Genomic DNA, 24,082 nt, shown 5'->3' with positions numbered 1-24,082 from the left:
AACTAGGTGAACAAAGTGGACTTCTGATTATTTGACAACTTTGGTTGTCAGCCTCAGGAGGAGGAAGTGGTCATGTAAGGGAATATTCCTTGGTGGCTAGCTTTAGGAATGTAATCTAATGGTTTTTAGGAAGGCAGAGAGAATGGGGGAGAAGGGCAAGACCTGCCAGAGCCATATTTGTCATGATCAAGCTGGCCAGAGTTCCTTCAGGAAGGTCTTTCCTGATATGATTCTGCAGAGAGGAACCTTGGCAGGTGGGGTCTAAATCATGGCAGATGAGAGCCCATGGCAGGTGAGGGACAGACATGTCATATAGTGGGAGTTTCATTGATATAAAGGGAGGCAGAGAGAGAGAGAGAGAGAGAGAGAGAGAGAGAGAGAGAGAGAGAGAGAGAGAGAGAGAGAGAATGAGAGAGAGAGAGAGAGAGAGAGAGAGAGAGAGAGAGAGAGAGAGAGAGAGAGAGAATCAGAGAGCAGCTTGTTTCTTTATTCATAACAGTGGGAAGAGAGTGACAATGGGCAGAGCTTGTCTCTTAAAGGGACCTTTTGCACCAGCCTACAGACTAGGAAACATGAGGTAGCAGCCTTAGGACCTGGGCTGACCAGGGTACTGCCTGAGTGCATCCTCCCAAGTGACAGGGGCCAGCATAACTCCTGAATCCTAACATTTCCATCTTCTACTGTCTTCATTTTTTTTTTCAGTGTCTTAAAGTTTTCATTGTACAGATCTTCCTTTGGAGAGGCTGTTTGTTTTCCAGTTGTCTTTCTGGCATCAGTTCCATTGAGCTACATGGGGTTTCAGTAGGTGCATGGGTTATCATCTAGGTCTTCTATTCAGTTCCATTGAGCTACATGTTTATTTTTGTGTCAGTATAAGGCTATTTTTGTTACTATTTACTCAAGCCAGACACACGACAGTTATTGTGATTATGAGCACTTTTTTTTGTTTTGTTTTGTTTATTTTGAGACAGGGTTTCTCAATGTAGCCTTCGCTGCCCTGGAACATACTCTGTAGTCCAGGCTGGCCTCCAACTCACAGATCCTCCTGCCTCTGCCTCCTGAGTGCTGGGATTAAAGTCGTGCGCCACCACTGCCCAGCAAGCACTTTCTTTCCAGACCCCAGCTCTACTACCTGGGTGATTCTTCCACTCTTTAGTGCAGTGCTTCTCAACCTTCCTAATGCTGTGACTCTTTAATACAGTTCCTCATGTTGTAGAGACCCCAAACAATCTGCTACTTCATAGCTGTAATTTTGCTACTATTGTGAATCGAAATGTAAATATTTGATATTTAGGGTATCTTATAGGCAACCTCTAAGGGGGTTTCGACACACAGGTTGAGAACCACTGCTCAGGGCAAGGAAAGCTGGCTGTTAATAATTCAGTGGTTTATGGGGCTTATTCCTCTCTCTAAATACCCCATTCTATGTCTGAACCTCAATTTTTACAAAGCAAAGAACTATTATTATTGTTCTCTGCTGTGGCATCCCATTTCTGAAGAGAAACAATGTTTAAAACCTGAGACTGCTCCCTTGCAGAGATCTAGTCTTACTCCTCCTGTGCTGTACTTAATAAACAAGCTGAGTTTCCCGGCTGTGGTGTAGTCTCTAGCAGAGCCAGTAGTCCACACGACCCCAATTTTTCTGTACGTGTCACTGCTTGTCTGTCCTTCTTTCCCTCACTTGCTACAGTCAGGTCAAGTGCCAAGAAATGACATGCCATACTCCAGCCATTGCATCCTCCATGGCTCAGCCCATGATGGAAGGGACACTGGGAGTTACTACCCTCTACAACTTAAGGATGAGGTTTTCTATCTTTTGGCTTGGAGTATTTTGTTTTTGAGTCAGGGTCCTATAATCCTAGTTAGCCTAAAACTCTCTACACAGACCAAAATGGCCTTGAACTTGCTGTGATCTTCCTGCCTCTACCTCTGATAGGATTATAAGCGTAAACCACAACGCCCAGGTAGGCTACCTATCTTGAAACAAAAGAATTCGCTAGAACAAGAGGTACCGTCTGGGAAGTTGAGGAAGCGCTGAGTGGATGTGTATTGTTGACAAGGGCACAGCCATATTAAGGACCCAGTGCCTCAGACACACGGGAATGGCAAAGCTGTCCCTGTACAGATGAGGTTCAGAGGGAAGGCAGAGCTTCCTCCAGTGTTTAGGAATGACTCATCGGTGTGTCCTGCAGATGTGGTAAGTCCTGGCGCTCTCTTAGTGCCAGCGCAGCTCACACCACGACCCCAGCCTTTTTATGTCACTGTGTGTTTGTCCTTCATCCCGCACTTACCAGTCAGGTCAAAGTGTCAAGCACCTATGGATGCAGAGACACTGGAAATAGCAAGCTTCATTAAATAAAATGTTGACGTTTCACTAAGAGACGAAAACAAGTCATAAAGCCCTTTCAGCAACTCTCTCACGATTGGAAGGATACATAGAATGGTGATAAATCATGTAAATTTTATTTTCTTCATACTTTCCGGTATGTTTAAATGAATTTTTTTAGAAGAAAAAATTCCTAACACTAAAGTACATGGAGCATGGAGTCTCTGCCAACTTTACTTGTGATGAGATTAATATCTAGAATACAAAAAGAACTTTTTAAATCAAATACCAACATCCCCAGTCAGCCAATCAATAGGCAAATAAACTGAACAGACAGTTCTCAAAAATAATTACAAATAGTTGCATTAACACTTAATTTAAAAAACTACTAATGGCCAATAAATACATAGAAACACTGTTCAACATTCTTAACCATCAGAGAAATACAAATTTAAAAACTATGATGAGACTGCATCTCACCCACTCAGACTGGCTATCATAAGACAACAAGTACCATTGAAAACGTGGGGGAGGGGGAGCATGACACGCTGTGGGGAGGATGTATGAAGTGCAGTCTCTATGGAAAGAAGTATGGCGTTTCCTCAGCGAAAGCAGAACTACCTAACTATACTCCTCCTGGGGAGACACCCACAGGAATCCTGAGAATTACAGCGGAGCCAGTCACCGCAGCCAGACCAGCCCATCAGCAGACACACAATGGCATGTTACTCATCCACACAAAATGGACCTGTGTCGGCATCTGCAGGAAAATGGATGGACCAGGAGACCATGATGTTAAACAAAATCAAAGCTGGGTGTGGCACACACCTGTAATTCTAGTACTTATTAAGCCAGGAGGATTGCTTCAAACTCAAGGCCAGCCCAGTGGTTAAAAACTGTTGCAGAGAACCCAAGCTGGTCCCGAGTCCCACATCAGGTGGCTCAGAACTGCCTGTAACTCCAGCTCCAAAGGAATCCAACCTCTTGGGCCTCTGAAGGCATCTGTACTTTATGTATAAACGCACAAATTAAATAAATGTATTTTTTTCTTAAAAAAATAAACCCTTTCCACAAACACCGCATTCTCACTCAGTGTAGTCTTTATTCAAAGCACACACACAAACATACAGCAACTATCAGTGAAGAGGAAAGAGACCAGACGGGGAACAGAGGGCCATGGGAGATAAATATATATGATGAAAATGCCATAACAAAACCCATCATTTCCTAACACAAATAAACTAGAAGTAAAATGAAGTGTTGCCTTGCTTGACAAAGTGAACGTTGAACTCATGCTAAGTCAGATAAGCCAGATACAAAAGATCCCAATTCTATTTATGTAAAACATCCAGAATGGGTGACCCTACAACAAGAGGAAGATTGGGGATTACTATGGGCAGGGAGAAAGGGGAGTGAAGGAGGAGCACGGTTTGTTTCAAGTAGAAAAATATTGGAGAACCACGGGAAGTGAAAGTTGTCCAATACTATGAGTACTATTGAAATGTACACTTAAAATGCTAAACTTGAACACATCAATTCCATTTTATAAAATGCTGTTTACAGATGCACACGTCTTACATACACAACTCAGTAAGTCTTAGCAAGCAAGCCGTCCACAAAACCAAAACCCATGTTGTAGGTAGCATTGTTATCAACCCACAAGTTTCCTTCTTTACCATTGTTATAAAGTAACCACTGCTGCTTTCGGCACCCACGGCTGAGTTCCCCTCCAAATTTCAGTTAACTGTATAGATTATGTCTTCCTATGTCTGGCTTCCCTCAATGCTTTGGGTCACAGGTAGATATACTGTCTTTATAAATTACTTCAGGGATTTAGTTGTGATCAACATCTTATGCTCACACATGTCACATATTCAAGTTGCAATGGCTTTACCCATTCCAGCTGGTCACAGCTCTCCCTTTCAGTCTTAGCTCCTGTTACTTCCTTGTGACCATGGTTTTAATGTCTATACCTCATGAAATGGGAGTGTGTGTGTGTGTTTGAGTACACAGCTTTGGGCCAGGGAGTACGGCTCAGCAGTAGAGCACTTGTCTAGCACTGTCTGAGACCTCGGGTTAGCTATGCAGCACTGAAAAATAAGAAAAAAAATTTTTAAAGGAAAGAATATCAGCTTTATTTACTTATGTATATACTCATTTCAACTGTACAATTTTGGTGTCTGCCAACTATATAAAGTGATGACAACCAGAATTAAGACAAAGAATATCCCAATGTAGCGCTCTACAACCCCCAACCCCTCAGTCATAACTAGGCAGTCCCTGCTGTCTATGATGCCCACCTCCGTTTCTAGAATGGAGTCAGGAAGCACATATACGTTCCTGACTTCTTTCACGGATCCCAGTTTTTCCTCTTATGTCTAAACTCTATATATTGAACAGATGTGCTCATCTATTCTTTTCTGACCATATGGGCTGTTCTTTCTAAACAACCAAGCTGGCAACCAATGAACCTGTGCATCCTTGCCAACAATACAGGCATTTCTACCGATGACTGCATTTCCAGGCAGGGGCATTTCAGTATTTGAGCCTATTAGTGTAAGTTTTACTTGTTTTTATTACCTGGCAGCTGATAGGGCTCTAAACTTTCAAGCTAATTATCTTGGTCAAAGCGAGTTCTCCAGTCCATGTGGGGGTTGGTTCTAGGACCTCCCAGTATCAAAGCACACAGATGTTTCAATCCCTTAGGAAAATGGAGTACCATTTGCCACATTTAACCTGCGCGCATCTCTGGTGGACTTCATACTCAATATAATGCGAATGTTGAACAGTTGTGTACTGTTTAGAAGCACCGACTGTGGGACACAGCCACCACAGGCCTGAGAACATTTGTTATGCTGTCACAGCTCTGCCCTGAAGCCCCTGGTACTGTTGCTGCAACTCCAAGAAGGATATGGCTTGATGATCATTGATATTTTAGGATTCATTTGAAATCTACAATGTGAGGCATTTTTTAAGATGTCTTACACCCAATTTAATCCCCATAACTACATCCAAGAGATTGATATACCTGGTAACTAAACTGAAATTCAGAAGATAGACATTTCAAATGTTGACTTTGGTGGTATTCCCAATCTCTGCACATCTGTTAAGGCACAAAATGGGTCTTAGAATGCCACACTGCTGCCGACCCTGCTGTGATCTCTCCATAAGAAACCCACTAAGACCGACCTCCAGACTGTTTGCTGCTCCCACTATCTTAAGCTGACGGAAGGAGGTCCAATGAGTCCACACAGGTCCCCAGGTATTAGAGGAATGTTCAAGGCTAGGCGTTGCTGGAGAGGCTGGATCAAAATCCCAAGTGACAAAATACAGCTCTCTGAAAGTCACTGTTTCCAGGCCCAAAGCAAACCAAAGACGAGCAGTAATCAGAGGGAGCCTTCAGCACTAAGAAGAAGCCAACAGGGGACGCTCCCTAGCAGCGCTCATCACCTTATTCCAGGTAACGAATTCTGCTGCAGGACATGGAAACCGCTGTGTGTGGATTAACCTTTAATCAGCAGTGCTGAGCTGCCGCAGAAAGCACTGAATGTTCTTTGGCTATGGTGATGGGAAGTCACTTTCATCCTGAGAATGAACCTGAAGTGACACCATCCCGACACCGTTGCTAGGTCCACGCAGCAATCCTCTGGGTCCTACTTGACTCAGAGTCTTCTGTGCTTTTTGTCTTAGACATTAGGTACTCACTCACTCTTATTATTCTTTGTCAGTCAAGGTGCTTGGGATAACCAAATTACCAATTCACACACATATTCAGGATGCTTAATGTTCCCCTCCCTGGGACACTTGCACGCTGTAAAGATTAGTGATGATGAACGCTGTGCTCTGATGAGCACTAGGTGGAGAGCACTGAGGGTCTCTTCTAGGATATCTCTGTAGCTGTGCCCCTTCCTTCAAGGAAGAGCTTTGCTGGTCTGCCTTTGTTTCCAATGTGCTGAGATTAAAGGCATGAGCCACCATGCCACTTCAAGGAGAGATTTTTACATTTCTTGTACAGAATAATTCCAGATCCTTTTGTTTGCTTAGATTTTTCACAGCCCTGCAGGGTAGGTCTCACATTCACACTACAATGAAAAAAGACTATTTCATTCCTTGACTCAGGAGCATTTGCTTCTGTTCTTCAAGAGGCTGGGTGAGTTCTGAACTTGGGAAAACAACTGATGCATTCTGATAATTCTGATGTTTTCAACTACACTTCCAAATTTAAAACTCTCAAAAACTAGTACTTTTTTAAACTCCCTCAATTCAACTGAATTCTATTGTTGACTAGTCAGTGCTAAAATATGCAGTGAAATAATTTACCAAGGTCTTACTCTCTTGAGAATGAAAGGTAAGGCGACATAAACCCTACTTTTTCTCCCACTAGCAAAACAGACCCATAGACCTTCAAATGTAAGAAAGATTCAATACAGTGTGTGGCTGGGCACAACAATGCACAGACTATCCTAGCATTTGTGAGGCAAGCCTGGGTCACAAAGTGAGGCCATTCCTCAGAACACAAAACAGAAACTGCCAGTGTACTGCTGTCTCATCAGGGGGTCCCCAAGTTCCTCCCCCTGGTGGACCCCAGTCTGCTGCAATGCTGGTCCTTCTATGCAGTTGTGGGGTTGGACACTGACTGTTAATGGGAACCGAGGAAAGTTCACTTTCAAGGAATAAACTGGTCCAATCAGGCCTCTGCCCAGAGACGTGCATTAGGCACAGTGCTGCTGAGTGGAGGCCTGCTTTCTCTTTGTACGTGTACACCAGAATACTGTAACCAGGAGGACAAGAGGGTGTTGGCTATTGATATCAGACTTTCCAGAACTCTCCCTCCCACTGTGGACTGATTTTGCAGTCTTTATCATTGAACAGAAAGTACTGTTGAGGACTTTGCTAATCTAGCTCTCTTCACAACTGTCAACACACTTTTACCTACTCTGTAACCATGAACCCAGTCAGGTATCTTATCTTTCCAGGTTCCGTGCCAATTGTCTACAGGACTCCAGGACCCATGAAGAAAGAAGTTTCTTTCTTTCCAAAACTCAAAAGAATGAGTATAGATCAGGGTGAGACTGAGTTGATGGGCTTCCAACCTGGTGTGCAAAGGGCAGACATGAGGCCAATTGGCTTCTTATGTGCTCCACTGCTAGAAAAACTAGACTGTAGGTCCCAGGGAGGAGGAGTGCTAGGCTAAGGAAGACCATAGTTTAGTGAAACTCTTCCCACCTTGGGCTTCCTTGGGCTCTACCTGCCCACAGTGGGGAGAACACTTCTGGTTCAGAGGCCAGTGTCCTTGGAGAGCTGTATGCACAGTTCACTCAGGCAGTGTTTATTCTGTGCTCAGTGTTTACTGAGTCCAGAAGGGAGGTAGATTTAGCTGAATATTAACTGTCAGAGATGAGAAGTCTGTCCAAAAAAATGATTGTGCTAAAACCTGCCTGCCAAGGCACCAAACCCTGCTCAAAGCAATACTGACTAGAAGACTTGCTGTGTCGAGAAGAAAACAGCTCGTTCCACCCTCCTCTACATAATCACGACTGAAATCATCTAGGCTCCTTCTCTGGAGCCCTGTGAGGGTTGCAGAAGATAGAGGGCTACTGACTGGGTGGAACCTTAACTGGAGATATGTTATGGAGGTCACCCCAAGACCAGAATGCCAGGAAATGGGTGCAGCCTGTCATGGTTTCCCCTGCTTGTCTTTGAAGACTGGGAGTTTCTAAAAATGGCTCTTCAAGACAAAGATGTGTAGGGACCAAAATACCTAAGGAAATCAAGACCTTCAAGGAATCCCTCTCAATTACAGAACAAGAGACTTCTGTTTAGCACGTTTTCTCCTCGTGAGCAACACTCAAGCCCTACACGAGGGCCTCAAATAAATCACACATGGCTCTCAGAGTAGAAACCAAACCCTGCTTTATAAGGCTGCTTGGCCATCACTGGCATCTCTACTGAGATATGAGGTGCCAGGCAGGAAGTGAGGTGACAGAGGGTGAACCTTCTTCACCTTCTCCCCATCACCACTACCCCTCCAGCCCTCCAGATGCCCATATCTACAATAGAACCACTTCAAAAAATACTCTGATGAGGGGCAAAGTGGAGGGGGGAAGAGAGGCTCAGGCTGGTCAGCAGGTCGGTTCCCTTGAGGTAGCTGAGTGCTCCCACTCAGGAGACCAATCATGGGCTCACAGCAGTCAGGAGGGAGTCACTGGTCACTGGCTGACTGGGAAGCAGAGGAAGCAGACACTCTGGAATTCTGCCCAGAGTACTTGAGTATAGGTAACACCTGGGTAGAGTGGCTGGGCTGTTTGCTGGTGCCCTCATTGCTCTTTGAGGATGAAGTCTTCCTGGATATGCGGGAAAGGCCAGCTTGACTCTTCTTGGGCTTAGATGTTGTTCCATCTTCAGAGGATGACATGTTTCCATCAGAGCAGCTTTGCTTTCTGAAGGAAAAAACATTGCTGATGATAAGTCTAACATGTAATTTATGCCCCTCAAGTCCAAGGCAAGCACCCACAATGTTATGGATATATTAATAGCCATAAAATACATTTTATTACTGTGGCAGTGAGATCTCAAGTGCAAGGGCCAATTGGAGGAAAGGGTAAGAGGCCAGGACTTCCTACAAGGGTATAGCTGAAAAGTGTGCCTCTGCGGTTGGGTCTCTGTTGAGCGTCCCATAGTCACCAGGAAGAAAACAGCATGGCAGTATATTCTGACATCCCTACCAGCCTCTAGGTGGAGGATCCTTTCACTGTCATAGTCTGGGGAAAGAGGAAAGAAACTCTAACGCCCCAATTCAATAGGCTTCCCTTGTTGAAGTAGCACTCACCTTGACTTGATGCGTTCTGATTTGCTGCTGGCACTGGATGCCCCATCACCCTTTGAGGCAGTCATGAGTGATTTTGGCAGAGACCACTAGGAACAAAGACAGCAATGAGGGTCAGTTGAGTCCAAGAAGGAATGCTCAAGATCTTAGGGTTGTTTTGTTTTGTTAAAGACAGGGTTTTTCTGTAGCATTTTGGAGCCTGTTCTGGAACTAGCTCTGCAGACCAGGCTGGCCTTGAACTCTGCCTCTGCCTCCCAAGTGCTGGGATTAAAGGCACGTGGCATGTGCTACCACTGCCTGGCAGATCTTAGGGTTCTTGTTCAGCTCTGTCACTCTGTAAACACAGGGCTCCACCTGCCCTACCCTATACCATGAGCCCATGTGGATAACTCTTGGTTCTCTCCCAAAAGAGACAGAAAGTTAAGGCTACAGCTGACTTTTTTGATCCTTCAAAGATAGGCATCCGGTGCATTTTGCAAATAACTACATCCTTAAAAGGATGGGGTCTAAGAGGGAAGAAGGGAGGGGTGGGTACCCACATATCCACAAGCCAACCATAAGGCATTTAGGAGCTTGAGAATAAGCTACGCCCCTACACTGGTACACTTACCAGTGGAGCTGAGTCAGAGATGATCCCCGTGTGGAAGCCTTTGTAGCACCAAGTCCGGAGCAGATCTACTCCTAGGACAACATGAGCAGAGGTTGGGACTAACAGAGAACAATCAATTGCTTACCTCCTTTCCAAAGAAACCTATTTCTTGGCCTAATGAGATTTAATCTCCTACTAAATATGGCCGCCCATGGGTCAGAAAGATTTATTACCTTTGATCTTGTTTCCATGGTATTTCTGTTCCCACTGAGTGGTGAGAATGTTGAAATATCGTGGCTGCTCAAAAAAACGAAGATAACGAGAAGAGATTCTAGAAGGAAAAATTCTTTCAAACTGACCACGACGAGAAAACTCATCTTCCATCTCAACCAGAACCCGAACATCATCTGGTGTCAAGACATCCAGCACAGATGCATAGAAGTCCTGTGGCCCAAGGAACAGGAAGAAGGGCAATGTGACAGGTGAGCCAGAGACTGAAATAAGCAGCTGGGGTTGGGAACAGAGCTTTAGGGCTCTAGGGCTCCAGGACTCCCACAGAACTCCCACAGAACTCCCACAGCTGCCTGATCTGAGGTGTGCCAGATCTTTGCCTTATCTCTTCCTAAATCCAATGGACTGAGCTCCTGGAGGAAGGCACTCTTGGCTAGGGCCAAGGAACCATTTGGGCTGAGGTGAAAGAGTGTGTTGCTGAGTCAAGGCTAGTGCCAGAGAACTCAGATACGGCAGTCTATGCCTGCCTTTCTCACATCCAGACTCCACATTTACTCTTGCATACGATAAATGTGAGCTAAGATATCACAGCGCTAAGAGCTTGGTGACAACCATCCACGTTCCTAGAAACATACAGGTGCCAACAAGTCTCTGTGTATCATAAGATCCTGCTTCTTGGCAAGAGACTCTGATCTAGACAGGAAAGCTGATGTTCCTAGAGCCTTCGATGTTTGACTGAGGGCTGTTGGTAACTGTAGGGAAGATAAATCTCTTACTTGGTCAGGAATCTTCTGGGTCAGGTAATATGCTTTCTTCATCTTCTGTGCAGTAAAATGCTCTGGAGTCATTTGACATTTGTCCCTAGGAGAGCTTGGCAGGCTAAGACAGGTGGACAAAAAGTAACAGGCAGGTCAGCAGCCTCTTGTGCGAGAAAACACAGAGAAAGGATCCAGTGCAAGACTCCTTCATTAGCACAGACACATGGAGATGCTTGTCCCTTCAATAGATCAGTCTAAAGTATACTCCATTCAAAGAGCTTGTCATCCACAACCAAGTACCACGGCATAACTGAAAGAGGCAGGCACACCAATTTGACAAAAAGAAGCCAGGAGTAAGCCTGACTACAGGATGCTTTAGTTAACACTCACCACAAATAAAGTTCTGCCCTATTGGCTGGGGAACCCTGGGGAAACACTTTATCTCTGGTAGTTCAGTTTCATTATGACTTTGTTAACTTTTTGAGACAGAGACTAACTCTGGAACTCAGGATGGCCAGGAACTCACCATGTAGTCCAAAGCTAGCCTTGAATTCATGTCGATCCTCCTGCCTCCTTATTTATGGGATTATAGACATGGGCCACTACATGGCCAAGGTCACCTTTCAGATAGTCCTTTTCCTAAAGGGGCTTGAAGAAAGTTCCTACGTGATAAAAAAGCAGTCAGTGCCAGCCTCTAGGTTCGCTCAGTCCCTGCTCACAAGCTCCCTTTCTCACATTCCCATGTAACCCTAGAAACCGCCCCCTCATTTCTCTCGGCTTTCCCTGGGAGAGAACCTTGGCAGCTCAGAGTAAACTTCCCTTCCACCTACAGTGGTTTTGTTTACTGAGCCCAATTTTCATTTTTCTGGTGCTGAAACCCCAGGAACGGCATAAATGAGCACCATTCCAAAGGAACTTGGCTATCCCGAACCAAGATACTGATCTGACTTTCCTAAGGTATGTACAGATCAATTGTTTCTACTGCCTTTTGCCACCCACCATATTTGGCCTCATTTCAAAATCTGTCTTGGTCTCTCTAGTGGGTTAAGTGTCACCCTGGAGCAGCATGCTTTGTTTTACTATTACTACAAAAGCCACACCAGAGTGCCAGGAAGCCCCCCCCCCCCCCCCCGCCTTGGGCTCACTCACAAGGACAAGGGACACCTCTCCTCTGTGTTTTGAAATATTTCTCTTTGACAAATTTCACATTCTGCTTGGAGACACACCAGATGGATATTCTTGTCACAACGACACTTTATCCACCTCAGTTCAGCTAGCGTTCTCTCACCTTCCTCTAGGAACTGCAATTCTGCCTGGGCTCCCACTGCCTGTACTGTTCTATCTCTTCCTTAAGCACTCCTAGGTAGTTCCTTCCTCAGGCAGAGCTCCTCCTGCAGTCAGCACAGCCTGCTTACATATTCCCGTTGCAGAATATTTGTTTACACTGTGACGATGTATCTTTGCCAAGGCACCTCCTGATTGGTTTAAAAAGGAGCTGACTATCAAAGCTAGGCTGGCAGTCCAAAGATAGTTCAACAATAATACTTGCTACATATGATGCCCAACATGACCATGTATATCCAAGAAAAACCTGAAAAAGCTTTAAAAAAAAAGTTTGGGAACATGAAATCAAACATGGCCTCCTGGTGACCATGGTATCTTGGGTAGGCTCAGCATACAGAGGCATGGCTCTTCTAAGAGACCTGCTGTGCAGCAGAGCACTTGAGCAGTCAGCCCACTAAGGAAAAATGCTCCCACATCAGCACATTTCCAGAGCTGGGGCAGTAACCAAGGCTCCCACTGACACAAGCTGACATAAGGCCAGGTCCTCACAGAACTAAGGAGGGCAGAGCCAGGCCACCAGAGCCGCAGGTAGCAGTCTAGCCATTTAAGGTTTGTCTCCCAGTCAGAGAAGGCTGCAGATGTACAGTAAAATGGTCCAGAGGCCATGCTGGTCCACAGGGTGAATTCCAGGACAGCCAGGGCTGTTACACATAGAAATCCTGTCTAAAAAAAACAAAAAACAAAACAAAAACAAAGAAAAGAAAGAGAAAATGTCTTGGCTTCAAAATGGAAGTTGGGAAATGTGTTGCACTGAAGGAGAGGTTATACATTTGTTTCCACAGGAAACAAAAAAAGTTATGGTTCTATTCAAAATTAATAAAGATCAGATTGATTGGGAAAGACCTGAAAAATCTTGGCTACAGACATGGAAAAAAAAAAAAACAGAACTGCTGGGCGGTGGTGGCACACACCTTTAATCCCAGGCAGAGGCAGGCAGATCTTTGTGAGATTGAGGCCAGCCTGGTCTATAAGAGCTATTTCCAGGACTGGCTCCAAAGCTACAGAGAAACCCTGTCTCGAAAAACAAAAAATAAAACAAAACCAAAAAAAAAAAAATTATAGGACAGGCAACATATACACTGAACCCTCTACTATGGGAACAGCTCTGAGACTGGATGAAACATAATAAATCTTGTTGGCTACAGAGTCCTTATGCCAGTTTGGTTATGCAGTCCAAATGGACTTATAAAGTTGACAGGTGCCTTTTACCTCCTCAAACATAGAAAAAAAATCATCTTAAGCTGACTTGTGCACATTGCATATTCCACTCTTGTATTAATGCAGATGAATGTACCTGTAAAAGTTTGTGTTTTCAGAAAAAAGGGCCAGACACAATAAAAACAAGTACCTAGGTGATCCAGTCTCTCAGAATGCCTGTTACAGTTTCCTCAAAATTCTACATCCAGAACAATTTCAGAGATGATAGCTGAGATGGTCTAGCCTCACAGACTACCCAGACAAGACTTACACAGAGAATAAACTAAAAATAATAGAGCTAGTTCGCCCAGGACTTGACCATTACTGTAATTTTCTCAGGTCCCCTAAAGATGCTGGACGCCCCCTCCCCCCCGACAACAAAAAGCAGTCTAGAAAACATGACCTCCCATATTCCCAAGAGGTGGGGTGGATGGTTTTTGGTTGTTTGGTGAGTTATAGATGCTTGTCATCATCTGGGGGTGGGGAGTTAGTTTTAAATTATTACTGATCATGGTAAGGGAAGAAACTTAAGCAAGAGAGGTTAGATTCAAGAACTTCTTTCTGAAAAAAAGGGGGTGGGATATAGGAATGCTAGGATATAAAGTAGATTATTGAATCTAAACTAAAAACAACTATTAATCTCAAATATTTTACATTAGTATGGATTTTTATATATTGTTACAAACTTATTTTTGTTGGAAAATACATGTTTCGAGCTGGAGAGATGGCTCAGAGGTTAAGAGCACTGACTGGTCTTCCAGAGGTCCTGAGTTCAGTTCCCAGCAACCACATGGTGGCTCACAACCATCTATAATGAGATCTGGAGCCCTCTTCTGGCCTGCAGCATACATGCAGACAGAACACTGTGTACATAATAGATAAATATTTATTTTTAAAAAAAAGAAACTACATGTTTTTACTTTTGTTTAAGATAATTTTGTATATTGATATACATTTAAGGTTATTGTGTGTGTGTTTCAAGGTCAAACATATTATTTTTATATAGACAGATAGTCTTAAAACACTTCAGAGACTTACATAATATGGCATTTAAGATGTTCTAAAACCCTAAGGCTTTTCATGATAGTATGACACATCTGCTCCTGGCAGCATCAATTTAAAAAAAAAAATGTGGTGGCCATCAAAGAACCTCCACATAGAGTTTGCTTTTATTGTGGCAGAGTTGGCCAATGGGCAAGAAAATGCCCTTGCCTTGACTGCTGACAGTATGCTGTCTAAATTGGACAATCAGGACAAAAAAGAAGGGAACTGCTGAACTTTACCAAGACAAGGTCCTGCAAAACTTTCTTGTTTCACAAAAAGTCTGTCAGAGGGCTAGTAGATGGCTCAGAGGTTAAGAGCACTGGCTGCTCTTCCAGAGGTCCTGAGTTCAATTCCCAGCAACCACATGGTGGCTCACAACTACCTATGATGAGAAGTTGCATCAAACAAGCAGAAAGAACACTGTACACATAATAAATAAATCTTTTTTAAAAAAAAGTCTGTCAGATATTCTAGATCTATAGACCAAAGATGGATGCCCCAACAGTGCAAAGGAACCTTGGGTGACTGTCTAGGCAATCAGCTGTTTCACTTCTATATTCTGGTAGTTACTTGTTCTGTACTTCCTATTACTCAGGTAATAAATACATCTTTCTGAAGTGTTGGATGGAGTTAAAGATTAGATAGAAACTCACAAAAGAGGCATAAAGTATATGAAGGTTGAGAAACAAAAACTTGTTTAGCTAAGAAAAGGGTTTATTTTGTTGTTTTGTTATTTTGTTTTGTTTTGAAGACTAGGCTTCTCTGTGTAATAGCCCTAGCTGTCCTGGAATTAGCTCTGTAGACCACACTGGCTAAGAAAAGGTTTTAAGGTCTAAAAAGATAATTTTAGGATAGTAATACAAGTCATGATAGCAAATGGTTTAGGTATAAGACTTTGGACTCACTAAGGTAGGATACATAATACAGTACTTTCTCTGAATTTGCCAAATACAAATGGACAGGACATTGTGAATGTAATTCTTACCTGATACTTATCCTTATTGTATAAAGTTAAACCCTTCCCTTTTTATTTAGACAAGACTTGATAACTGTTCTTACTGTATATAATTAACTGTGTTAGAGGTAAACCCTTTCCTTTTTATTTAGACAAAAAGGGGAAAATGTTGTGGAACATTTAAATTATAAAATTTGTTTATAATGTGAAGATGTGTCTTTGCCAAGGTTTAAAAAGGAGCTGAATGGCCAGGTGGTGGTGGCATACACCTTTAATCCCAACACTTGAGAGGTAGTGACCGGCAGATCTGTTTGAGTTTGAGGCCAGCCTGGTTTACAAGAGTTAGTTCTAGGATAGGTCCCAAAGCTACACAGAAACCCTATCTTGAAAAACCAAAAAAAAGAGATGAATGTTCAATAGCTCGGCAGGAAGAGGTAAGGTGGACTTCCAGGGCATTAAGAACTCTGGGAAGAAGAAAGGTGGAGTCAGGGAGAGTACACAGGAAGTGAAAGATGGAAGACTTTAAAAATGTGTTAATTTAAGTTATAAGACCTAGTTGAGGCTGGGTAGTGGTGCTGCACGCCTTTAATTCCAGCACACAGGAGGCAGAGGCAGGTGAATCTCTGTGGGTTCAAGGCCAACCTGGTCTACAAGAGCTAGTTGCAAGACAGGCTCCAAAGCTACAGAGGAACCCTGTCTCGAAAACCAAACCAAAACAAAACAAAACAAGACCTAGTTGAGATAAGCCTAAACTAAAGGACAAGCTTTCATAACTAATAGTAAGTCTTTCTCTGGGTCGTTATTTACAGGCTGGAGGCCCAAAGAACGCTTGCTACACTCCCCTCCTGTGGAATTTCATTTTACACCCACCCCCAGCTCATTCTTGGCCTCAATAACAGATCAATGGCCAAAGATTGTACGCTTGCTTTTCATATGGCAACAACTTTTGCTACTGCACAAACAAATGATCTCCAAATCACTTATATCTAAACTTACTCTGCTCTACACTTCCAAGTCTCTTATCTTTAAGGTTTTTCTACTTCCCAGCTAACAATCTTTATTTCTATGATTTCTCTATGTTCTGCTATCAAAAAAATTTCTTAAGACTGCTGTAAACTCTCAAGATTTTTAAGTTTATTGGTCATGGTTAAAAAGAAAACTATAAAAATCTTTATCCAAATTTGGCTTAAAACATAACAAAAGGCTTATAGCTAAAAAAAAAATATTACTTTCGTAATCTTAATTTCCTACAACTTACTACACATGTAACTTGGATTCAACTCATGTTTAAAAACATGGACCAACCAAAACAACAACAACAACAAACGATATTTTAAATAGTAATTGCATGTTTGGCAGTCATCTTTACTAAGGTTAAAGAATAGATGCCACATGACTTCACCATTTAAGATGACCACTAGGGCAGCACCTATAGAACCTCTTAGTCCTACTGAGCCTTTGGTTTATCACTGTGTCTCCTTTTAGACTAAGGAAGCAATAGCAACTCTCTAAAATATTTTGGACTAGTATAAATTTTTGTATGATTAGAAATTCCTACAGTTATAAAAGTATACTCAGGTTAACATAACTTAGAAATGTATGTCTAACCACTGATGTCTGTTAACTCTGTTCAAACCCAGACTTCTAAAAAACTTTTAAATAAGAAACAACATAGGTATGTTTGATAAATAAGGCTTATAAATTCCTACAGTCTGCTCAAGTTCACAGTAATATATGTTTAACCTCTTTGTCTTTGCTACCTTTGTTACGCTTCAAATATTTGGATAAACTGAGTCATACAAGAAACTGTAACATTCTATAATGGTGTACTATAAAAGACTAACTTGTAAAGATTATATAATTCATTTAGTGACATTGGCCTGCTGTATACGTTTAAAGCAAGTAACTTAAAACAAGTTTATTTAAATTAGATATACTTAATAGATGATGGCCCTCAAACTCTTCAGAGATCTGCTGAATATGGCATTTTAAATTTTCAATAAAATAACTTCCCAAGATAGATATAAACACCAGCTACTAGTAGGAACCCTAAGGTATCCAAAGAAGACAGACAGGGCATGACTCCACTTGATCTGTGGCAACACTAATCCACTAATCTCTGGGGACAACTTCTCCATGCCTCACATGCCACCAGAGTATGGACACTGCTGGGTTAACTGTTCTATTCTGTAGTCACAGTAGCGTCAGTCCCTCAAGTTCTCTCAGACCTGGATCTGGTAGCAAAGGCTGATGCTACTCTATGCTGTAGCTGAAGATTTAATGCTGTCTTGTATGGAAGCCAAAAGCAGACCAAAAGTAGAACTCAGGTCTCAGGCCTGGCTTTCCTAGAGTTACTAGGTTTCCAGCTGAGGAAGAAAGATGACCCTGATCCTAGACTCTGAAAGGAATAAACTCACAGATGCATATAACACAAAATCATTTTTGTATCCCAAGTTTTTACTTGACTCAAAGCCATGAGTCTATCTATAGCTTTCTCTCCAATGTGGATTTCTATACAGATTACGATCAGTGGTAGATAACACTAACATACATTAAACTTTTCTTTTTGTAAACTTAAAAAGTTCTTGTAAGCTTCAGGAAGTCCACTTGGATCTACCTCTCATAGGTCAAACAGAGAGAACTGACTCCCTTGTGGCACATGGAATAACTCAGATAACTGCCGAACAGGGCCAAGTACGCCTCCAGACATACACAGTGGGTAAAGTAGGTCAGTCACCAAGAATATCACCATTTTTTTTATTTTTTGTGTTTTACGTTTCACTAAAATACAAACTAATCTCTAACTTGCATACGATACCCTACCCTGCACCTCTAAGTGCTGGGATCACAGGTGGGAAATAGCTGCTGAAGTCAGCACTCTACGCCCTCGCTCTCTTGGGCTGAATGGCCCTGGATTGATTTCTGCTATAGGATCTTCAGTGTCCTTATCTATAAACTACAATACTAATATGAGCCCTACAGAGTTGAGTAGACACACTGTATTTCCTTAACTATCCCAGGTACTTACTAAATATTAGTTTCCTCTCCTCAAGAATAGTTTCAAAGCTTTGGAGGTATGAAGGAAAATCTCCAAATTGAGGTACTTCATAAAGACGTCTAGAACTAGGCTTTGATGGACAGGGAATCTGGATGAGGGGCATCTTTAGAATGAAGAAACCACATAAGCATAGGAAAGGTCACTACCTAATCCCTGAGGATCTGCCAAGGCACCAGAATCAGGCAGAATAGAAACAAACACCCAGGAAAAGTAGCTGGAACCTCCAATGTCCGAGTAAGGAGGTTAGATTTGATCCTTGGTCCCCATGGAGATTTCTGAATAGAAGTAAAGTATTCAGACTTACTTTCAGAGTACTGATGTGGCAGTGGTGTGTGGGTGGACAGCAGAGGAAGTTTGAGCCATAAAGACCAAGCAGGAGAGGTTCCCAAACACATTCCCTCCCTAAATCACAATGGGCTGCTCATGCTGCCATCCCAACGTAGGGAAGCTGAGAGGCAGACCTTGTGCTGGAGCCGCTGGAGCTGCTGGGGCTGCTGGAACTGGAGAGGATATCCTCCACGTTGGGCAGAACAAAGCCTGCCAGGTTCAGGAGATCTCGGATCATCTGGCCCTTGATGCTGATGTCCAGGGGAGAATTGGAGTGGAGGCTGCAGGGGTAGAATGCACAACAGGGTCAAAGCAGCATTCCAGAAGGATTCTGGGTCCTACATCCAAATGAAGGCTTCTTAAATACCCACATGTGTGAGCATCTTCAACAAATATGCTCAGCTGGGAGATGGTGGAGTACACTTTTAATCCCAGCACTGGGGAGGGAGAAGCAGGTGGATCTCTGTTTGTTCAAGGCCAGCCTGATCTACCTAGTGAGACCTGTCTCAAACAAAAAACAAACAAGACAAATACCCTCAAAGACAACAAATAACCTCATGCAGCTTGATGAATCTGCCCATGCCCTTGGTTTGCTAGAAAATGGTAGCAAATGGTAACCTCTCTCTATTCTTAAAGATCCTAAGTAACAGCAAAGAATCCGCGAGTCAGTAAATACAGACCATGACAAGAAAAAAGTGAAGGAGGACTTTCCCAGGTCAACAAGACAATGACAGGGATCCTGAGGATGAAAGATGGGCTCTACTCTGAGGAACTAACACCACCACCTTACCTTGGTGAAATGTTGACTTCGAGGACCCAGGGTTTTAGGTTCTCGTCAAGCATGATGTCAAAACCAAAGAGTTCATGACAGCTGTAGGGGCGCCGCACATACAACTTCAGTAGGTTGGTCACGTAGGGCTCTGACCTGCCAGTGGGATATCTAGAATTAGGAGGGCAGAAGCAACTTTCTCTTTTAAAGTGCCTCCTCAGAGTCAGCATGGGAATGCATGCATGCAATCCCCATGTAGAAATCAGAGGAAAGTAGAAGCAGGGAAATTACAAGTTCAAGGCCAACCGTGGCAACCTCAGACCATCTTACGATGGTCATCATCATGAACACCACCCCTCCCCACCCTGAAACAGTGGCTCTTAAGGGATGTGCCTGATCTGGGCCATCACCTTGATGAAGTTTGGTAAAATGAGCAGTATGGTGGTTTGAATGAGAACAGTTTCCATAGGCTCATATATTTGAACAGCTGGTTCCCAGTTAGTTAACTGTTAGGGAAGGATTAAGAGGTATAGTCTTGTTGGAGGAGGTGTGTCACTTGTGGTGGGCTTTGAGGTTTCGAAAGTTCAAGTCATCCCAGTTAGTTCTCTCTGCCTTGCGCTAAGCTCCCTGGAATCCTAAATCCCAAATGCTTCTATAAGTTGCCTTGGCCAAGGTGTTTATCACAGTAACAGAAGAGAGACTAAGACACCAGAATTTAACTCTGCTTCTTCCTATCTCCTGTCCTCCAAACTGAAAGAGAAAATGGGCACATCTTAGAGCACAGCAGAGAGGCAAGGGTTCATGGCACACCCAACAGCCAAAGCAGCACTGAAACTCACGAGATGATGGTTTTGACAACAACATCCTTTATCTTCTCCCAGATGGCATCACTATTAATTCCCTTCTGGCTCAGATAATTCCACAAAGCTTTTAGTGCCCTGAAAGGGAGAAGGAAGTATTTGGGGTTATGTCCTAGAAATGAGTGACAAGAGAAAAAAATAAGGAGTAAGAAGCTAAAGATACCTTCTTTGTATCTCCCCAGTGATATTTTGAAATAAGAAAGAGATGCATCTGGATGCAAACAAACCAATTCTGAAGTGACAAGTCACTATACTCCTCAACTACTGCCCCAAACCTCCCAAAGGCAAAGCCCTACCTAGGTTCAGGACAGAGTTTTGATAGAGACACACTGCCCTCAGTACCATTTGTGGCCCTGGCAGGCTGTCTCATCAGCATTGGCCTGGTACTCCGCATTCTTTTTATTGACACTGTAGTTGGTCAGGTGCATGAACTTGTTGCTAAGACTCTTCATGGAAGGGGAATACCTGGAAGTGAGAAGAATGGCAGAGGCAAGATGGCAAGAGCAGATGGAAATAGGCAGACATTTCCCCAGGAAGAAGATAAAGGACAAGTGCACAGATTTGTTCTGCTCCTGAAAATCCCAAGTTCTAGAACAGCACAGCTAATCTACTTGGCAACCTCAGTACCTCATTTCCCACCCTCCCACCTTCCTTACTAATGAAAACCACCAAGATATCTGTGCCTTTTCTGCTCAGAGTCCTCATCCCAACCAAACAAAGAAAATCACCCAGTGTCAGGGGAATGCCTCACGACCAGCACATACTTGCAACTGGCAAAGCGGACGAGTCCATCCGAAAAGAGGTAAATCCGTAGAGGATCATAAGAAGTAACGTAAACATAGATCCGAAGATCAAATTTGCTGCCACTAATGAGGTAGGGCTTGTGTAGATACCTGCAGAGAGGAGACGCTAACTTTACACCCAGCCAGATGAATGAGCAAGCTGTGGCGAGAACTCTCAGCAGTTGGCTGGGAGGTCACGAGGTAAAACACTATAAGACGATAATTCAGAAACCAAGAAGACAGGAAGATGGAGAGAGGAATGTGAGCTAGACAGGCTCACCTCTGTACCAGGAGGGGCCTGCGCTTGGGAAGCTGACTCCATTTGTGAATGACCTGAATGCCAATGCCTCGAGCAGATGCTGGCTAGAAGTCAAAGGGGAAGGAAATGAGATCTGCTATTTTTTCACCTTCATCCCATCATCTATTTCTCCCTTTGCCCCACTCACTGGCTTTACAATCCACTTCTGGCGGCTGCTGCTCTCCCATGCTTTGCGCAGGAGCTTGGCATCCTGGGGCAGGATAAAGGACTGGGGGAAAAAACTGAACTCTTTCTTGCCAAAACGACTCTGCATGCGAGACAGGTTCCGCCACAGCCGGTCCTTCCTCCCAATCTGGAAGGAGCCTGGAAAGTGGTTAAGCTACAGAAGGGACAAGAGGCAAGCAGAGGGAAAGGGCAGAGGTGAGACCAAGAGAAACAAGATAAGCCCCACCCCATCATTCCAACATCCCCTGCAAAACAAAGCTCAAGTTCCTTTCTAGCTTTTCTTCTGCCATCTAGACACAAACTAGAGTCACCTGGAAGAGTGAACTAATTAAAGAATTGCCTGCACCGGACTAGCCTGTGTGGGCATTTTCTTGACTAACTACTGATGTGAGGCTCACCTTGGGCAGGGCTATCCCTGAGTAAATGGTTCTGCGTTATATGAGAAAGCAAGCTGAGCAAACCATGGAAAACGAGCAAAGCTTCTCCAGAGTCTCTACTCAGTTCCTACCTCAGCTTCCCTCAGTGATGGACTGTAAGCTGTAAGCCAAAGTAACCCTTGCCTCCCCAGACTGCTTTAGGCCAGTGCTTCACCACAGTGACAGAGAGGCAGACTAGGACAGTCATGCTAGTCACCTTGAGTACAACGGGAAAGCTATCACCTATTTTCTCATGACAGCATGGGAGACAAGGAAAGGAAAGCACCAGGCCATGGGGGAGTCTGGGGCAGGAGGACAAAGTGTTCAAACAGAACCGCAGAACCCTCTCTCCATAAATGTAGCTTGCAGAGAAGAAGCAGTTAGCAGTGACAAGGCCTCTCAAGACATGGAGTGAAAAGCACCTGGCAGAACAGGACTGGGGTGGGAGACACTTTGCTGAGACCCCCACTGTGCTCTCTAGAATACGCCTCTGCCTCTGTAACTGTCCTCACCTGAATGCCCTTCCAACACTCCCTCCACTGCCCCAACAACACTCTCATCCTGGCCTGGTCAGTGGGACAAGCTCCTTGGGAAGGACCCACCTTCTGATGCTCTCTAATGGATCGAAAACCAGGAGACTTCATGTGGTGACCCCAGCAGCCCAGCCAGTCATCATTCCCTGCAGAAGGCAATCAGGAAGTCAGTCTCACTTAACAGCTCAGGCAGACTCTGGGACAGAACAAGGCCTCACCACTGAACTCACAGAGTTACATGGAGCTGCCCTACATGAGGCCAAAACAATAGTCTTCTGCTTCCCAATTCTGAGCACCTGGCTCAGCCCAGAGGACTTTCAGAGCTATCCCCTTCTATGAGGTTGGAAGCTCCAGACAGGGTCCCCATATACAACAGGGGGTCTCTAAGGCTCTCCTCCTGTCCAAAACCCATCTGGCAGGGCACGCAGTTCAGAGTAACTCACTCTTACTGATCTTGAAGTGCGACCGTCCAATGGTCTGCTTGACAATGTTGGGAGTCACTGTGCTCATCTTCCACCGGAGCAGCTTCCTCTGTTCCCAGGGAAGTTTCTCCACTGGGGAAAGGCAAGGGCAGAGGGTCACAGTGAGGAGATGAAAAAGATGGCAGTGGTGCCCATTCTTTCCTAGAAGGACAAACCACTACAAATTGCTCCAGATCAGGTTTAGAGAACTGCCCTTTATGGAAAGGGGGCTGTGCAGGAGTGAGCAGCAAAGGAAAGGCTGGAAGCAGACAAAAAACCAAATAGAGGCCATGTGCTAAGCCAGAGATTATGAGACTAAGAAAGGTCAAAGGACAGACACATTCACAATAGAACCTACATCCTGTGGAAACTGAGCACAAAAAAGCCATTCTGGAAGAGCTCTCCCATCTTGTCCCCTCCATCCAGGTTAGCTGGCACCCTCCTGTGAGTTCCTTTGGACTGTGTCCCTTGGTTACATTTACCTCTTTCATCCCGAGTTCCAAAATAGATGGTAGGGGACACATTGGGGAAGAGACTGTAGATGAGGGCTGGTCGCACAACCTTCTCATGATTGGGAAGGGATTTGGACATTAAATCCACACAGCTCCTGTGATGAAAACAAACAGAATGAGAAAGGGACAGCTTTGAGGTGTTAACAGGACTGCATATGATTCTGAAAAGACAAGTGTTTGACAGTCATTCTGCAAGTATGAACTCATACAGTGCTAGAGCCAATCTACCTATAGATTTGTACATCATTAAGAGGCAAAGAGCCCAACACCCCGATAGCACATCTCCAATATCCCGTGATAAACTTCCCCATCATGGTCGGGGAAGACCCACAAAGGGTTCTGGAAGAGAAAGAGAACACTAGGAGAAGACTGCTATACTACAACAAAGAGAGGAGGAGAAAAGGGATGGCAGGGGAACTGAAAAAGAAGATACAGAAATGTTTTTTGTTTCTGTTTTGTGTTTTGGTTTCTTTGAGACAGGGTTGTTCTATGTAGCTTTGGCAGTCCTGGAACTTGCTCTGTAGACAAAGCTAGCCTCAAACTGATAAAGATCCACCTGCCTCTGCCTCCCAAGTGCTGGGATTAAAGGTGTGCGCCGCACCCACCCAGC

General features: G+C 44.0%; 1 protein-coding gene across 3 annotated transcripts in view; it reads right to left on the bottom strand.

The window, feature by feature from the left end:
* Positions 1-3,408: 3,408 nt before the first annotated feature.
* Ttll4 (tubulin tyrosine ligase like 4) overlaps positions 3,409-24,082 on the bottom strand; it is a 45,103-nt gene continuing 24,429 nt past the window's right edge. For 2 of the 3 annotated variants that reach the window (XM_075952194.1, XM_075952196.1), the window contains exons 6-20: positions 23,443-23,567; positions 22,943-23,053; positions 22,569-22,645; positions 21,513-21,704; positions 21,347-21,429; positions 21,049-21,177; positions 20,627-20,749; positions 20,264-20,362; positions 19,446-19,580; positions 18,790-18,936; positions 10,749-10,851; positions 9,975-10,185; positions 9,763-9,833; positions 9,156-9,241; positions 8,224-8,766 (exon numbers count right to left, since the gene is read on the bottom strand). In XM_075952194.1, coding sequence (XP_075808309.1) covers positions 8,529-8,766; positions 9,156-9,241; positions 9,763-9,833; positions 9,975-10,185; positions 10,749-10,851; positions 18,790-18,936; positions 19,446-19,580; positions 20,264-20,362; positions 20,627-20,749; positions 21,049-21,177; positions 21,347-21,429; positions 21,513-21,704; positions 22,569-22,645; positions 22,943-23,053; positions 23,443-23,567 — 1,930 coding nt within the window. In that variant the 3' untranslated portion in view covers positions 8,224-8,528. Of the gene's footprint in view, positions 8,767-9,155; positions 9,242-9,762; positions 9,834-9,974; positions 10,186-10,748; positions 10,852-18,789; positions 18,937-19,445; positions 19,581-20,263; positions 20,363-20,626; positions 20,750-21,048; positions 21,178-21,346; positions 21,430-21,512; positions 21,705-22,568; positions 22,646-22,942; positions 23,054-23,442; positions 23,568-24,082 lie in introns of all 3 variants that reach the window. The other variant, XM_075952193.1, reaches the window with a different exon arrangement.

Source organism: Microtus pennsylvanicus, chromosome 17 (genome assembly GCF_037038515.1).
Source record: "Microtus pennsylvanicus isolate mMicPen1 chromosome 17, mMicPen1.hap1, whole genome shotgun sequence".
Classification (NCBI taxonomy): Eukaryota; Metazoa; Chordata; class Mammalia; order Rodentia; family Cricetidae; genus Microtus; species Microtus pennsylvanicus.
This window is presented reverse-complemented; position numbering and strand designations above follow the sequence as displayed.